This window comes from Acanthaster planci, linkage group LG10 (assembly GCF_054643075.1).
Source record: "Acanthaster planci isolate LZ-2023a linkage group LG10, COTS_SCS, whole genome shotgun sequence".
Taxonomy (NCBI): Eukaryota; Metazoa; Echinodermata; class Asteroidea; order Valvatida; family Acanthasteridae; genus Acanthaster; species Acanthaster planci.
In genome coordinates, this window is record NC_141786.1 from 17,741,419 (window position 1) to 17,760,499 (window position 19,081).

Sequence of the window (19,081 nt, forward strand, 5' to 3'; positions counted from 1 at the left end):
ACCATCTGGACTCCTCCCACCCCAACAGTCTTTGTAGCTACTGCATTGGCACAAAACAACCTCAGGAGCATGCGCGCACATAGAAAACTCCCCTCTTGCAAACATTGTCGTTTTTTGTAGGTCTTGCGGTCTGACCCAGCCCCTTTTGTGGTGAGTGCCACCGATGCTGTTAGTCACCGCAACGACCAGAAACAGTTGATTAATAAGTTCCTTCCGCAGGCTTGGGGCCGTGGCTGAATCACTGCGGCTGCAGCTTTGAATAACATGACGCGTATGGAAGCATCCAACTAGCGGCTTCGTGCATTCCCCATAGGGACGCATGCTATCTCAAGCCGAAGCCGCATGAGTTACATGTATGACATGGCCTGACTGTCACAATCTGTGTACAGTGTGCAAAGGTGACTGATGTCGGATTATTAGTTGATCAGACGTGACCGTCACAAGTATTGGTGTATAGAGTATTTGCCACTTTTCCCAGCGATGGGAACAAGTCTCTCCAATCTACTGCGCATTTGGACATACATGTACATGTATATCTGTATGAAATTTGCGCATTATAAATGAATAAATTATTATTATTATTATTAATTATTAACCAATCTGAACTGACTTTTCTCAAGCAAATTAAACACACAAAGTGGTTACCTGCTGTTTGATTCACAATCCCAGAGACACAAAAAAAATTCATATCATTAGGAACAGTTTATGAACATGTATGCCTAGTGAAATGAACCGCACATACAATGTACATACATGTACATGTATTGTAGGCCTACATCTTTATTCTTGACTGTGTCCAGTACCCGTTACGAGCGAACCAAACACAAAATCTCAACCGTGACAAGGTTGGTGTAACAACTACCAGTAACCAATCAGAAAATCAGTATTGCATATTCATAGCACACGTAATGCATACATAGTCATACACGTGGGATGCATATTCATAAACTTACATACATATGTACCGGTACCCTGCAATGCAGTGCATGAATCCACATACTGATTTAAATCTTGTATGCAGTTCTGCCAACGTCAAGTCATAGTGCTGTCGAGACCGGCCATACGCAGTAGTCAGCTGACAGTTATTGCAATCACATGGGTGTTGTAAAACAGAAGTTTCAGACAATTTACTGCTGTTGCATTCATAGACTTCAGCATTACTTCTGCTGGGCTGGTGCAAGGGACCAAATTAGTCTTGGTTGCAAAAGGTTCTATTTTATTTGGTTCAAAAACCAGCAGCACCTAGAGGGCTTCCAAAACGATTAACATGTTGCCGCTTATTTTAGACTGTTGTTTTACTTGACTGTCAGACTACCCAGATGAGGGCTTTCGCTAGACCGCCATGGATTTTAATCGAATTTGGTTGGTGGACCAGCATAAAGTTTGAACCATATATGTTCTTGGTTCTTGTATATTGATGTCTTTGGTTTGGCTGAATGGCAAAAAATATTCAGCAGAGGACTTTGAATCTATTGGAATCTGAGTCTGAATTTTTAGGGTAAAACAGAAAACAAAATTTCTGATTTGTTAGTTTTTTAAGACCAACTCCAACAATGCTAACTTTTTTCATGTTGAATCTTATTCAGAAGAACCAAGTCTAGCAAAAGTGGCACATGTCAATCTATCTTGCTTGCCATACACGTTTTTGTTTTAATGAAATACAGTTTTTGTACCCATTTTTCCTGCGAGTCCGGTCCTTTATTGTACATGTAAAAATGAAATACCTGGGTGTGTGCCTAGCCGCAGACAAAAGAGCAAACTTGAAGAATGCTCTCATTCTTCAGAAACTCGAAGAATTTAAATTCGGGTTCTTTCTCAGAATTCATTCATCCACCAGTGACGCACATTTTTGGCATTATTGTAAAATCATGAAGAGAAGAGAATAAACTCTCGACAGAAAAGAGATTATGCTGCACAGTGGACCTGGTGCCCGGTACTTACGTGGTGCACTTACATGTACATGTAGCTCCATGTTCACGTACATGTACGTTTGTAGTGGAAACCGTCGTGCCATGGATACCAGTTTCAGTGTTTTCTTTGGTATTACATCACACAAATTTGGTTTAACCAACAGCCCCATCAGCGATCAGATTGCAGAAGTTTTTCATAAAACTTGAAGACACCGTTTAAAAGTTTCAGCAAAATCACACACAAAAAAAACAGATGCAGTACAGACTTGATTTGGTAATATGCAACTCATTATACACAAACACAATCATAGTTTATTTTCAAAACTCTCAAAAACTGTGTTTGTTTCAGAAAATGTAAACAGACAAGTCTAATTTGTTAAGCATGGGTGTTTTCACCCCACTGCGCATTTGCATTCCATTTCCAAGCAGACATAACACGCAATCCAGACTCTGGGGGAGTGAGCTTGAGAATTGGAACAGCCAAAACAATCCCGCACATGAACATGTGCACACAGACAAGACAGACAGCAGGGGGGGTAGCTTGATGGGCGATGTGCTAGTGGCACACAGGACGTACATAATGGGTCACATGCATAATGCGTTTGGTATGTGATGAGCACACACGGATGGGACAGTGTGCGACGAAGCGACAGGACGAGACGGCGACACATGAACGGGTTAATCATGGGGATGCGGTGGAGAGGAAATTTAATAGCCCAAGACTCAAGCTATGGCAAAACCCAATTCCTAAGATGGTTTTCACTTCCTTTTTTTCTGATCCACAGTGCATGTGCATACATGTAAGTTATATATGAATGAAGTGTAATCAGACATCACAAGATCTCCGACATAACCTTTTTATGTCAACATACAATGGACATGTACAGCCTTTTTCTCCAGTGTTGTGCTGTGCACACATTCGGATTGATCACTGCCTTGAAAGTCGTGCAGTACAATATTTAAAAGGGTTACTTTTTCATGTTTAACCCACCTTCCTTTGCTCCGCACAATTGAAAGGAAAGAAATTGATGTAGATAACGAAAGCAACCTGGTTTATGATGTCAGATAATTGTATATATTTTCAGTGTTTGGTCATTTTTAAATAGGGGAGTAGGAAGTTGCTTTCTTTGTCAAACCAGACAAAACAAAAACACCAAATATTATATTACTATCTATAGTTTTTTTATGTAGGGCAGTGTAACCCAAGCTGTCCAGTGTGTCTTGATATGGTTATTACTTATATTGCATTGAACTTCTGAACTGAGGCTTGTTGGTTTTGGCGTGTTATAGAACCGGGCATTTTACAGCAAGAGTCTGAAAAAAAAAATTACAAATGCGCTGGCCTTCCATCATTTACATTTGTAGTTTTTTAATTTGTAAAAGAATGCTTTGTTTTTAGTTCACTGGGACTTGGTCAGTGATGCTGGAAACGGACCATCTGCTAACTGACCAGCTGTTCCCCTGTGATTTGAATCCGCAAGGAGAAGCTTCGGGCCTATTGAGAATTGCAGTCGTGACTAGAGTCAGAGAGGAAAAACGATGGAAATGCATAAAACATTTAATGGTCAAGCCACCAACTTGCTGTCAAGTGTTGTTTTTGTTGTTTTTTTCCTGTGTGCCAGAAATGGCTGGGGCCCATCAGGTTGTCGTTATTATGCGCAATAAGGTAACCCCCGTCGCTCATGCTGTCCAGAGCAACAGCACAGTGGCCAATTGATTGCGTGATCCTGTGTATGGGCAGCCTCATTACCGTGCCTTTAGTCGGCCAGTAACACCGTTCGACTTGTCCTAAAGTAGGGCAAGTCCAATTCCCCCATGGCAGGCTCTGGACCATTACACGCGCAGGCATTGCTCCACTTTTCTGAAAAAGGGCAGTGATCGGACAGTGATGTGAACACAAAACGGGCAATTATGGCATGACGTGGAGAAATGTGTAGGCCTGAGTGACAGTTAAGGTGCTAACCATGGTTGTCTGTCTCTTCTAAGTAAAAAATAAGGGGGGGAAAAATTGTAGGGAAATTGTATGTGCATGGTTTGCATGTATGGGCAAAGACAGATTTAGACATTGCATGTAAGCTCTTTGTTTTGCTTTAGACCCACACGTAGTAGCCTCCTAGATTGTTTAGTAACCACCTGGAGATCTTTGAGGGAATTTTGTTATCTTTTCTTGAGGAAGGCAAGTCCCAGCTGTAACCTTCCCGGAGTTGAAGAGCGCCCTCACTGGCAAAGGATAAGAGAAACAGGCTGGTGTGCAGTTTTCTTTGCACGCGCCCGGCGCGCACTCGAAGACCACTCATTCCAACCAAAATTGGTTGCACGTACTGAACACGGCCCCTTCTCACCAAATGCACATAAACCTGAGCAGTCACACGGGCTCCCAACTTCCCACTAAAGGGCCATCATTTCCATGCTAATACACGCTTTCTCTTGTTCCTGTTCAGATTGGATCCATATACATGTAGGGTTTCGTGCCCCTTGAAGGTAAAAAGTTTGCTGATATGAAAGCGTGAGGAATCTGAAATTAATTTCAAACAGAATGTATGTTTTTAAAGGATTCAAAACAAGGTCTTTTATGAGCAAACCAAGCATACAGGTTGGTTACAGAACTTTCCTTTTTGAACTACTGTACATAAATGTTACAAATTCAACCATTGTAGGAAACCACTGGTGATTAATATGTTCAAGTACGAACGCCTGAAATAAATCCGTAGAGAATCCATCATTGGGAAGATAGTGGCTGGTCTGTATACTTACAGTACATGTACTTTCCCCAGTAGACTCTTCCAAATTGTTGATGAAACTGAAAATGTTGGCATTGGCTACATACAGCCATGTTTTGAGCCGAATTTATTTACATTTACATAACAACATGGGAATACAGGTATATTTACATGAACATTCAATACAGCTTGACTCTTGCGAATTGCAAATTCATTGTCAGTGTTCAACTTGAAAATCCACTTACAAATATTGCCTTTCACTTTTGCTGGGGGCTACTGTTTTTATGACTACATGTACACGTACATGTATGCGAAAATGACTGAAATACATACATGTAAATTGTTCATTTCTCCATTTTGTTTTTCCATCAGTCCTCACACTTTACCACCTTGTGGAACCGTTTTGATTGACTTTAGTGGTTTGTAATTTAGTCCCCTCCCCCAAACAGTTGTAGCATTCTATAAATGTTGCAGGCTTGAGCGCATTTCCTGCTAAAAATTGACATTTTCTGGTAGTTGTGTGTTTTTTTTTCCCTTGTAAATTTTTCAGTCAACTTCAAACTACCAGTGTTGTACTCGCTAAGGGTACAAAGGTTGTAAGCCAAAAAAGCAGGTTTCTTTCCTTTTTTCTTTTTTTTTTACTACATTGCATCCTCCAATTGAAAGACTTTGGAGCGTCCCAGAAAATCTCTTCTTTTAAAAAATTTTTAATGGGTCAATATCGGGCAGTCAAGTGTATTACTGTGCAAAGTTTAACCTGAAAAAAAATATAGGCCTTGTGTACCATGAGTAGATAATCAAATGAATGTGGGACAAACCAAGTCAATAAGGGTTCATTCAGTTTCGGAGCACCCGTTGTTTGCTGCTCTATAAAAAAATAGTTTAATGAACCGTTGACACTGAGTGAACCCAGTGTGCATTTGAAACGGTTTCAAATTTGATGTTGGTTGGACAAAGGAATTCTGATTTTAAAGTTATCAAAGGTGTGAGAATTCAGCTTTTTTTTGTACACCTGGTCTGTACAAAAGTATGGGAACCTTTTACATTTTGGCTTTTTGCTGCATGTAGCTGATTTTTAGCTTTAATTTGAAGTAGCCACACACACCCCTAGTTGTGCTTTCAGGTGTTAATTTGGCATTGGGACAAATTTAACCGAATCAAGGCTGTGAAATGAAAGTCAATGATTTACAGCTTTCAAAATCTCCCACATTACCGTGCAGTTAACCTTATTTTGGCTGTCAGAGTGATACTAGAACGCTTTGTACATGTTGCTTGTGAACTTTGCTGTGCAGTTTTTATGGAAATGAAATTGTTCACTGGCTTGTCGGGAAAAGAGGCCCTCCCCAGGTACATGTACGCGCTTTGTCGCAAACAACACGATCAAACAAAACAAAAACATAAAATGGCAGTGCACATCAAAGACGCAGTGCACGCTTATTGATTTCCCTGTCAACTTGTTCACGCGCATGACAGCACTGCTTGTGTCAGCGAGCGCAACAGCTACACAGGCAGCAACAACAGCCGTTGTTTTGGTGCAAAAAGCCGAACAGAGTCTTCTTCGTTTAGCGAACCAAGTTCAAGGACGGGCCGATATTATCATCCAGTGTTGCAAAACACGGAATTATGCATTCACATCGCAGTGGGTTTTTGGAGTACATTCTGTCAAACATCTGTGTACTGTATCACTGTACACTTGTGTTAGCTGATTTTTTTTTTTTTTGATGAGTTTTACTTTACATGTACTAGTTCATTTTTTCTGCTTGGTTTTCATATAGTCACTTTCAGTTACAGTTTGTATATTGGTACATGAGTGTTCACAAATTATACCAAGTTTGAGATTCTGCCCACTTTCACCAGTTCACAAAAACTGAAATACATGCATCTTTTTTGTGAGGTTTGGTAGTTGTGAAGATACAGGTACATAACGCTCAGACAATATTGAACAGTTAGGGCGGGTAAGAAATCGTATGTTTTGTTTTGGTGGGTTTAGTTTTTGCTTTTGTTTGTTTTATAAAAATCTGGTTTAAAACATCAACCAAATCCGATTTTTAAAGAAACACTGTTTACTCACAGATTTTGACTGGAAACCTACCAGTTACATGGATTTTTTTTTCAAAACGGAATTTTATTTTCATCTTTATTACAATCTTTATTTGATTTTTTCCTCCCCATAATTATTTAAAATACATGTTAGCAAACAGTAGTGTTAGTAGTTAACCACATCTATATGAATTTGTCTGTCATGTTCCTTTAGTCATTGGAACACAATAGAATATATGCTCACTCCATCTTATCTCATACCAATGGGAGATAATGTTTACATAGCGATTACAGAGTTACAGTGCTACTTAGTAAAGCCCCCCCCCCCTTCCATGCTGACCCTTTTAAGTGTTATCGTCTGGCATATACTCTGGAATGATACACGTGTTGTCTTAACACTAAGGATAGTCCCAGCTGGCTAAGTTCAGCAGAGACTCAAGGCAGATGTTATGAAAGGAGTATTTTGGCAGCGTTCTGTTCTATATGCCGGTATAGTGAAAAAAAAACCAAATTGTCCACGTCTCTCCTCCTCAGTTCCTCGTGATTGTAATCAAGTTTGTGAGTTTCCGTTGGGCCTTCAGCGACAGTAGCCACTGGTGACAGGGACCATCTTCCCACTATATGCTGTACAAAAGACTCAAAGACTTTGATATTGACCATTTTATTATCAAGTTGGAAACAATATTTTACAAAATTTTGAAAACAAAGTAAAGCAAAAGAAGATGTCGACTGTTCATTGTAAAGCAAGTTACTGGACACAGAATTGTTCTGTGATCAGAGCATGAAGATGGACACAAGAACTTACACATGTACATGTAGTTTTTAGTTCTGCTGCAGCATATAGAAATGTACAAATATCTTCACGAACCTTTGTTTAGACTCGGTAAATAGCTTATGAAAACCCCAGTCTTAATCGAATAATTACAAAAATGCCTCTTGGATAATTACCTGTTAGTAGAAAGTAATTTATATGTGTACAAGTTTCTAAAAATATGGAAATGGAACTAACCATTCTCGTTAATGATGACAGAATAATGAGTAAGCTGGTATGCGTTGTTTATTTGCATATTACTGTTGGGATATTTTAATGGGGAGGCAGATAAAGCAGCCACCACACAAGGCGTAGACATCATAACCCACTGATGTGTGTCCCCCTCCCCCAGGACTTCAGTCACTATGACTCACCCTGTCTGGGTGAATGGTACAGCCCAAATTCTACCCACAGATGATTGCCAGCTGAGTGGCCAAGCAGTCAATGCCTCACCCCTCCCTGACCTGGCATTCGATTGGTGGCTGGCGGTGGCAACTGTAATCCCACAGGTATTGTGTCTGGCCAATCAAGGGGATTCTCTTACGCACTGTTGGCTGGCCTGGTGGGCGTATGCAGATCTAGCTGTTTGCTGAGCTGAATCAGGCAGCCTGTGCTTTTGAGAAAATTAACCGTCTGTGTATCACGCACTGGATATACAGGTACATGCAGGAGTGGAAAAGCCGGCTGTGTACATGTACAGTGCTAAGGGCACATTAAGCTAAATCTCCGGCATGTTGTGACGGCAGCGATGGACCATTGGTTCAGCGAAAGGCGTACATCCTTTTCAAAAGAAAGGGTGAAAAAAAGGTGATTCAACGGCAATGACATCGTAGCCATCCCTGTCTGTTGAAGCCTGGAGGAGATATTGAATTCAAACAGGAAATATTTGACATAGTCCTGCTGGTTTGCAGGCCCTGCGAGGCTTGACATATGAATGGTGTGCCAGCACAGCTTGTCTGGATCATCCCCCTGGTTGTCCTCATTCTCTCTCGCTCTCCGTCAAATTCTTCCCCTGTCAGTTGGAGGAGTTCAGGCTCACCTTTTTTGGAAGCGCCGGCTCGTTTGTGAACTCTGGCGGTGAATGTCAACGGGAGCGAGGTGCATTGTTTGCCCTCGTTTGTCAACAGAAACAGACTGGCAACGTGACTCCACATTTTAGCGTCGGTTTGTGTACAGTGTATGTATCGAGCCTTTGACTTATATGACATATTCAATATTGCGGACAAGTGTATATGTAGTATGGGTGTAGAAATCCCTGGATACTGTTAAGAGTTCAGAAAACTGATTTCCTGTTCCAATTGTCAGACATGATTTTCTCCTGTACTTCTCTCTAGCCTCGCCAGTCTTTGGAATTTTACAATATCTGATGAGCTGTGAGGTTGTTCAGCAGAACTGTGCTTTTTTTGAGTGTTAACCATCACGATGAAATGGGAATCGTGTGATTTGCGGACAGGTGCGCCCAACTTGCTGTTGAAAATCCTGGCTTGGTTCGTTTTCAAACCCAGTTTGTAAATCGGTCATAGAATCTTCCCTGGGGAATCTGCTGGTGCAATCTTCAGCTTTGCCCGTAAGGGCCATAACTCTGGAGTTGATCTCAGCGCAAGCGGAATGCGCCCACGGATTAAAGCAACTGCGGTAAGGATCTTAAACCCTCTCCTGCTGCAAAAAGAAAGATGACAGCAGCTTTAACTGCAACACCGCCACTGACTTCAGCCGGTAGGACAAACTTTTGGCCAACGTTATATGTACCTCGTTGCTCCAAAAATGCTGAACCCTGACCACGTTAAGCTTGGGCTTCTGTTACAACAGCATTATTTCTGTTAGGTGCATCTTTCCATTAGTTTGTGGATATCAACCCTGTTAAGCAAAAAGAGGGAAATCGAAGCTGAGACAACAACGGGCTAACGGCAGGAAGCGTTGGGATTTGATTTATTAGGGGATTCTTGTCGTGGATTTTTTTCTTCTGAGAGGAGGTCAACATAAGTGTTGGTTTCGCCCATGGTTCAGCAAGGCCTTGGAGGCACCGGTTCAGGCATGCTGTCGCGAGACTCGTCCGCCTCCTGGCGGAAGAGCGAGGGCTCCCCGTACTTGCCAGTCAACCCTCTCGCCGTGGCCAGTCGCAGGAGGGTCAACGGAAGACGTATGTACATCTCTCTCTATCACATAGAGGCTCCGTATCCGGTCACGGTTCCAGATGTTGTGAGGTTCCAGAACCACCTCGCGTGCATCTGTTTTCTTTCTGTCTCAGACTTGCATGTACGTACACTTGAAAACAAGACATCAAAAGCTCAGATTGTCCCGAAAACTGAAATTCAACTGAAATGTAAACCATTCCCTCTTACAAAAGTGGAGAAGATAGTTGCTTCTGAGAATTTGACCTTTGGCAGTGCCATCCACTACACCAAACTAAAACTCCAATTGTTATTGCTGATTTGAGATTGAATTTCAGGACATCAAGATCTGGTGCGTGCACGTTATTGCTACTAGTTTTGGAACCTTGTGAATTTGGGGCTCAGTGCCGGATACGGAGCCATTGCACGTAACGGTATTTCAAGCTAGTTCCATTTCAATCTTGTTACGCCCATACTACTCTAGCATTGGCTCGTCTCGGTTTACTGGTATTCCTTGCGTGAATGTCAGTGTTAAAGTCGACACCATCACAAGACCAATCGCAGACCAGTCACAAGTAACCGTGTAAACAGTGACAAACGAATGCTTTTGTCACAGTTCTTTGGATAGCTTGTGACTTGAACTCAGACTGGAAGCGTTGTGATGGTCTTGTGGTGATATTAAGAGGTCTCGACTGCAACACTGACGACTATTAATGACGGACCGTTCTCGTGAAGTGCATAATAGGGGCACTTGCTCAGCACTTTGTTCATACCAGCAAGGTCCCGTTGGGTCACCCGTACCATGGAGCTATTAAACATGTTGTTAATAGCTCCATGCCCGTAAGAATACGCTGGTTTGGACTGCTTGTGGTGCAGGAGCAGGTGCGATCTCATCATGTGCAAGTGTGTAGGGAGCGTGCGTGAGTCCAAGCCACTGAGTAGCACGACATGTTCAAGTGTCGACCCATGTTCCTCTGGGCATGTTTGTTTCATGCAGATCAGGGCTGTTTTCCAATACTCAACTTCGGCTCCGTCTCAGGCTTCACCTGTTTTTTAACTACCTGACTTTGAAACTGTAAGCGCAGTAATCAGTCTAATGGTGCCATAGAACATCAAATAAGATGCAAAAAAGCCAGAAATTACAGTAATCCAATTTAATTTACACGCTTCAGGCCCACAATCAGGGATTGGTTTTGGGAACGAAGCCTGAAACCGAGCCTGAGTCGAGTATTGGAAAAGGTCCCTGGATTGTGATCAGTTATTTGACATTGGTTCACTGATATCAGAGCCTGCATAATGGATAAAGCAAACCAACTTTGGGATCACTGATCAAGAACCAGATCTGTGCAAGACAAGCAGACTCTCTGTGCCACTGCTAAGTTGGTGCTGTTGTCGGAAGAGGATAGCGTTTCTTCCTCCTTTGTATCCCAGCATTCCTCCAGGTCCAAATTTGATTTCACTAGTGCGAGAGTTGCACTTGCCTCCCCATATGAAGTGCCCTCACTGGCAAAGAAGCAACAGATTCCATCTTGGCACCATGCCTAGGGCATACATGTACATACCTGTAGCCCAGGTTGGACGTCGTTTATATTGCATTGTGATCAACGTCCAGGGTATAAAAGTCCTCCTACATGTACAATGCGAACTTTTCCTCAAATGTTTTTATCTCACATTTTTACCTGGCGAAGACAGCTCAAATGTCATTCACAAGTGCCTTGTATCCCAAATTTCTTAAATAGTGTGTTTAAATTACTAGATATGCCCGTGGACAACATCTTTTGCAGGAAATCTTGCAAAACTCCATGCTTTCCGTTGCGATTCGTTAATGACCTACGTTCGTCTAGTAGAATGCATTTGCACAGCGAAATGGCCTCAAAGCTCAGCCCACATTCTATCAGTTATGTTGTCCAGAGCTAGGTCTAGGTCTTTGCTTCATTGGAAATGCATGGAGAAGCGCAGACAACAGACAAAGCTGTAGCTTTGGAAGCTTGTTTCGGACATGGCCTTATCTGCGACTTCTTCACGCCCACAGCTCTTCCGCGTATAAGGGACAGTCGGTTACTATGCATTTCGCGCATGTGCATATACGCATTCTAGACGAACGTAGATTGTTCAGAGATCGCGACGGAAAGCATGAAGTTTCACAAATCTCCTGCAAAATACGTTGTCCGCGGGTGTATTTGCTAATTTCAACTCAGCATTTATGGAATTATTGGGATACAAGACACTTGTGAACGACATTTGAGCTGTCTTTGCCAAGTAAAAATGTGAGAAAAAAGGAAAAAAAATTGCATTGTAGGAGGACTTTTATACCCTATATGATTGTGGCAGCCCTCAGGTCCCTGCTGTACATTTATCAGGGGTGTGAGAATTCAGCTTTTTAGCTGATTTGAGCTTTTTTAATTGAGATGTTGAATCTGAATTTCAGCTTTTTTGTACACCTGATGAAGTATAGGAACTTTTTACATTTCAACTTTTGGCTAGCTGTTTTTAGCTTCAATTTAAAGTGGCCGCTCACACCCCTGATTTTTGATGTGCATAACTACTGATAACCTAGGACATGACCCGTGTCAGCAGGTATGGTTTTGAATACTTGATAAGTTCATCCTTCGTTGTCCAGAGTGCACTCCTTCAAAGTTGCTTGAACTGCTAGCCAGAGTCATCCATACACCTCCACGAATTATCGTTCAAGCACGGCCATGCATGTAACTGTAAAGTTGAAGTGTAATTTGACTCGGTAACAAAAGTATGGTTACCGTCTTTCACGAGGGCATGTCTGCACATGACCGCAGAACAGCTGTGAGAAAAAAAAAATATATATAGTGCCCTCCATGCCTCTGTCATGTGTTGAAATCCGTCAGTGGAATGCCCCTGTGATCCAATTGTTCAGGTGATGAATTGATTCCCATGACCCAGGTAGATGTAGGATGCAGTGGATTTCACCGAACTTTGTACAGTGGCGAGACCGAGAACGTCACTGGTATTGCTTTTTTTGTGTGTGTGTCACATGCATTGTAGAACAGGTTGTGATAGATTTCACCAAGGTTAGGCAGCGTTCTAGTTTACAACTTGCGCAAGGAAGTACTTGCAATCATTTCAGGTGGTTTGCAAATCAGGAAAAGAAAGTTTTCTGGCTGCTGCATTCATGGGTACAGTTATGTCTAATTGTTTGACATTCACAGCAATAACATTAGGGATCTTGGCAACCTTTGATTTGATTGGTTACACGTACAAGATTTTCTTTTCAAGTTTGCTGCCCTGTTGTCCTCTACCATTTTTCTGTTAACCTCAGCATGTGTACATGTAAATGTACACGTACCTACCCAGACACTTAACAATGGCTTCCTTTGGTTGCCAGGACAATTTATCCTTTTGTCTAGTCCAGTTGCCTAAACATGTATGCATCAGCCTGAGAGCAGGTTTTGTGTTCTCACACTCCCAAAATGTTTCCCGCCAAATCTGTGGGGTTTGTAAACCACAAGCCTGGGCCCTTTAGATTAGACCAACATCATGTGCTTCAACATGTGATTAGCCTGTGTTACTGTGCCTGTGAATGACCCCTACCTAACCCCCCACCACACCATTGCTTGCAAATCTGTGGTTAACTATACTCCTCTGAGTAGTGATTGTCCAAACATACAGAAAATGATTGTCCACTGCGGACAATAAAGTCAGTCACATGGAGAGGGAATGGGGAAGTGGGGGGGTTGATAGACGCTTTTCAAGATCATCCAACCATCGGCTAATCGCCTTAGGTAATGTTAGGGGGACTAAGGATTTTTTGTCTGTGATACAATGGCTTTGCTTTGGAAAAGATGGAGTGGGCTGAATGTTTAGGGATTGTCTTGGATCGGTAGAAATGGAAATGTAGTCAAGAGTAAAAGCTTTGGGGATGTTAACTTTTTAGCAGATTTTAGTTTAGTTTTTGAACTGATTCCTTATTTGTCCAAGATTTGTACAGTACATGTCTGTATATGTGCGGCTTGATCCGTTTCATGTGACTGACTTTATTGTCTGCAGTGGACAATCATTTTCGAAATGATGCCCTGGAAATTGAGAAATTTGCATGACTTGTGGAAAACACGAATATAAAAACGGAGAATATACTTGTATATGTATAAATGCAGAAGTTGACACGACATATTTTAATCTACCGTAGCTGCCCTTAAGAATCAAAGTGGGCCAATCTATGCAAGACATAACGGGAATGATGACATCTTGTGGCATGACTACACGTTCATGTACATGTACCATGCACAATTCATCAAGACAATAAGAAGTCTATAAATAGCTAAGTCAACTCACTCCACTACTTCCTTGAAGTCACATTGCGGTATCCTGCCACTTTTTTTCCTCAATGCTGATTCTAGAAGTAAGAACTTACATATACATGTATATGTACACATGTACTGTTATTGATGAACATGTTTCATGGCATTGGCCTCGTTAATATTCCCAAATTAATTCAGGAGTTAGACAAGTAATTTTGGGATGACCATTTAGTCGCTCAAATCTGAGATCAGATTGTGCCAACTTTTACTCTATTTTTCCCCCAACAATTTTGAAACGTCCACAAGGGGAAAGGTCGGTTCTCATTAGCAGCAGATCCTGGGTCTTGTCCCATCGAGTATAGTGGTCATTTTTTTTTTTCACAAGTCTCCAGACAACAGTGAGTGCTTCTCCCTGATAACAAAAATACCTCTACAAACTTCCACAACTTTCGTTTGGAAAATTTGGGCACAATTGGGTTGAAAGCATCTGTCATTCACTCCTTTGAGGGGATTGGGGGTAAAAATCCCTTCCCATGGAATAATCCACCTGCATTTCAATTAACCTAAATCATTTTGGTAAGCCATACCCCCATACATGGTACATGTATGTGAAGTGGTCCAAATAGTGCGCTGGCCCCAGAGACTTGGAGCCTAGGTTTTTGGCCTCAGTGCCGGTTCTCAAATATCAAGTACTGGTATCCCATTCATTTGTATACAGCTGTATGTCAGTGCAGTGTTCTGTATGTACTTTTAGGGCTTGTTCAAGGGCAGCAAAAGTGCAACGGGACAGGTCAATATTCTATTCTGCGCCCACCTTCAAAAAACAAATTCAGAAGATAAAAACCTTAAGCATATCATATTTGCTGGTACTCTGTCCTTCGTTGTTGGATAATTAAGTTGAATCCATCGGTCGCGCCTACATCTGAAATTCCAATTGGATTGTCGCTGGAGCCCAGCAGGTCAAGCACGCTAAATGGAAGAGCTAAATCTACTTGACAATTAATTAATGAATTCTGACAGGTGATGTGGCTATCATCTTCACTAATAGGAAGACCATACTGTAAACAGTTTTATGTAACCCCAATAAAAGTGCAAGGGTCAGTGTGGTCAACAAAGTCTAAAGACTAGTTAGGCTTCCTGTTTCCTTGCTTGAGCCATTTTGAACATGCAGCCCTAAAGGGTTTTCTTGGAGTGGGGAGGAGTGTTTAGGATGTTGCAAATTAACAAACTGGTCAACTGTGGTTTGAATGTGGTGCAGAAAGGTTCAACACTTGCATGTACTTCATGTAGCATAGTGCTGTACCCTTAATTACAGGTGTTGGTTTGTTCATGGTGCAACCTAGTCTCTCTTGCTACAGCTGCTGTATTTTTAACCATTCAACACCTACATGTACATACCTTAGCTGGGTAATTCCAGAAATTTGGTGTCCAAAAGTGTGACATTTTAGTGTCCCTGTTACACTGACCTTTGTTATTTGACCTGGAAATATCGCCGGAATTGATTTCAAACAATTACTATTTGTTTTGGCGGGTAATTTGCATTACGTCATCACTCTTGTAAATGTGTTCTGAACTTACAAAATCATACATGTATGTCAGATGTGACAGGGACGAGAAAAAAAAATGGGCCCTTAATTTCTGGAATTACCCACCTGCACACTGAGTCAGCGTTCAAAAAGTAACCCTCTCTCCTCCAAAGAAAGAAAAATAATTCCCTCCGTCCACAGTTTTCAAATGCTGTGTGCACTGTATTGGGAAAGGTAACTCTTTTTAGGGGGTGACGAGTCAGCAAAGTCTACATAACCTGACAACTATTTGTTCTTGTTCTTTATTTACGAACCTGAATCCCTTCATTATGTATAAAATTTAGCCTGTATTCAAATCTCTAAGATTCTGCTTACATTTTTGTTTATTTTTTTATTTTTTTTTTAGTAAAATTTATCTCTGGTTTTACACTTCGTTGTCTGCTTGGATTTTCCATTTATTTCCTTGATTCATATTCCAATTAAATCGCCGTGGATTTGAGGTGCACTGATTCACCCTTTCCCCCAATTAAACAACAGGACACTCGCTCATTAATTCGCTGTGCAAAATTCCACAATCAGCAGTGCCTTGTTGGCATGGCCCTTCCTTCCCCGTATTGAATAAACAAGTCCGTCCGTCCGCCCCCGCATTTGGGCTTGTGACGCGGCAATCGCACATCGTCGTTTGTCTATGAGCCTGTATCTGCAGACGGATCACTTTTTTTTTTCCATGTACGGGGGTGGGGGGTAGTTAATTGTGGGCAACGTAGATGGAAGAGCCTCAGCGACAACGGGATGGAGAGATGTGGGTGGATGGGTAACAGACATCTGTTCAATTAAGGGGGAAAAATTCTAAATACCGGCGCGAGTGGGACGGAAACAGACGTGTATGCTGCTTAGTGGTCCAGGGCTATGCTCCTGCTTTAGGCCTTTACTGTGCAAATCAGGTATTTGTTGTCTTTGTGGAGATTGCTAGACAAATATAATCAATATTCAATGATCAATAAAAAAGTACTGAAGTTTGGGGCCTAACCTCACTACATTGGCTTTACGGAAGGGAAGGACTATAAAAAGCCCTTCCAATGTGTCAGCCTGTCATCCATGGAATTACCTGAAACAGGAAGGAGGAATTTATTATTACTTCAATGTACCAGGCATGCACCTTTTCCTCGGATCAGTTGATTTCCTGGTTTTTTCACTTTTCACTCATGCTATTGAAAATTGAAAAACATTGAACTAAGTCTTATAAAGATGGGAATTTCTGCGTTTTTTTGTCCAAGTCCAAGTTGCATGTCTGCGTTCATTCAAAATACAAATGGCCAGTATTCCAGAGTGGAAATTTAAATTTTTGTGTCTCTCAACTGTTCAAATCAAAGCATAAGTAAGACTTTATTTTGGTTTGATTTTAAATAATGAAATCATAAATTTACAAAAAGGAATTTGAAACGAAATGTTTAAGCCCTTTTTTAAACTCCCAAATGTAAATTTGTCTAGAACCCAAAATTGCCCAGTGGTCCAGAAATCCTGTGATTAGTGTCTGATGCTGTTTAGTCCGGAATAATTAACAAATTAGGGACGTTAAATTTGTTCGAGAATCCTTCAAAGAGTCTTGCACACTACAGCTACATGTAAATAAATGAAGCTTGTGAAATTTTGACTGATGGTATTTTGGGGGGCCCCTAGTGTGTGCGTGTTTTTTTTTCATGGTGCAGAATGAAAGATTTAGGTGCAGTATACAGTTAACTAGTGGAGAGCGGAAATGCATGCTGACAGAATAGCTCCAGTATGGAACCAAATCGGCCTCCTCAGTTCAGATGCCCTAAATTACCCAGATCAATATGGGTTAGTGTCTGCGCTCTCGTTGGGTGATTAATTGCCAGGATTGGGGACACAGGTTGCGTTGTGTCATACGCGCGTGATCTGGTTTCGATTGGCTGGCTGCAGTCTCTAATGATTGGCACTCTGTGCATAGAATACACAAACGAGTTGTGGATTTTTTGTTTTGTTTTTCCTTCTCATCTTGGCATTTCTTCTCCTTTTTTTTCTTTTTTTTCCCTTTTTGGGGGTTCAACTGTTGGAGTATGCTAGACGGAGCAGCGCATTTTATGGACTAAATTGGCAACGGGAATTGACAGCCGTTGCTGCGTTGGCATCATACATGTACATGTACTGCTACTGACGCACTGGTGGTACCTGTTCAAGCACATTTTATGCCGTTTTGACTGATGGGATACTGTGACTTGAAAAACTCTGAGACTGGAAGTTCAAATCCCATCCAGGTCAGCGTGTGGATTATGTTTTCGATCCCCACCTCTTGTAAATGCACCTTATTGGGTGGGTTTCCTTGGAATGTTTGTACCAAATTTTCTTCCCTCCTCTAAAGCTGACCATTTCTCCATTGGTCTTCTTCGTGGTCACTTCAAATCATCCCGTGATTGGCTGTGACACTCTCGAATGAATCCAAGCAAGTTGCTTCAAATGTCACTCTCCCAGTGTCTTGGTTAATTCTAGGAATTTTGTTCACTTACCAGTTTGAGAAATGATGCCGGAAATTTATGTGCAGTGTGACAAGACTTGCTTCTGTATGAAATTTACTGCGACATGTACAGTGAGCTAAACTGAAGGTGATGGTGTGAAGTGCGCTTGAGTAATTCCAGGCCAGATACTGGATAGAATTGGTCCCAAGAAAAACCATGAAAGGAATCATGTTTTTTTTTTCTTTTTTTTTCGTGAGGAATTGACCCAGTAGTAGTACCCGGTAGGTTACTCAATTCTAGACACATGTATTTCATTTGAAGTCTTTAAAAAAAACTTAAATAAATAAAAATTAAAACCTGATTGTACATCCCGGTAGTTGATTATCTCATTTTGTATGTGGACATTAATCGTATCTTTTATGACCTCCATTCTGTGGAATTAAAGTTCACATGTGAAGTCACAGAGTTCACCTTCATTAGTCTCTACCAGGATATCTGTTCCCAGTGGAACAAAAGAGGGTGGGGTTTTTTTTTTTGGTACTCACTGCATAGGCACGCCACGAGGCACGCAAGTATATACGTTTGACGCAGGGCATGCTGAGTACGCATAACTAATTTATTCCGGCATGTACATGTATGGTCATTGCGTACATGGCAAACACGTGCAAGAACCCACTTGTAACCACGAACCACCTGTCTTTCTTTTGGCGATTGGTGGTGCGCTTCAGCTCGGGCGGCCAGTCGAGTGCAGAAGAAGAATCCTAGATAAGAACTTTTGCATGTAGACTGAGAAATGGGTTTGCGGGTACACCATGGAATCAATCTCTTTTGGGCGAGATGTGGTTCTTAAAAGAACCGGTGTACCCACAAACCCATTTCTCACGTCTCTTCCACCATGCAAAGCTTCAAATCTATTTTTTTAGTTTCATGTGTTTACCAGGATATGTTCAGATGCATTGCATACTTCTTGAAATCCATTACAAGTTAGGAATGAGGAAGTAAAACTGCTCAGATATTAAGGCATCTGGACAAGCTGCGGCGTGTTACTTCCGATCTTCAAAGGAAGTAAAGGGAGGAAGACAGGCTAACATTTCTTTGGTATCAAGAGCCTTCAATTACATGTAAAGGCCTAACCCAAAGAAATAAATACATGTACACAGAGATCGGTCGGTGGCTCAGAAATACCTGAAGTAGGGTAAATAAATGCAGCCAGTCTGC

General features: G+C 41.6%; 1 protein-coding gene across 2 annotated transcripts in view; it reads left to right on the forward strand.

Moving 5' to 3' along the window:
- The window catches only part of LOC110990198 (dual specificity tyrosine-phosphorylation-regulated kinase 1B-like), a 60,513-nt gene that overhangs the window by 3,814 nt on the left and 37,618 nt on the right, over nucleotides 1-19,081 (forward strand). Inside the window, exon 1 of one of the 2 annotated variants that reach the window (XM_022255065.2) lies at nucleotides 7,526-9,621. The exons of the other annotated variant lie outside the window; for it this stretch is intronic. Coding sequence (XP_022110757.1) covers nucleotides 9,480-9,621 — 142 coding nt within the window. The 5' untranslated portion in view covers nucleotides 7,526-9,479. Of the gene's footprint in view, nucleotides 1-7,525; nucleotides 9,622-19,081 lie in introns of those variants that run through there. 2 annotated transcript variants of the gene reach the window in all.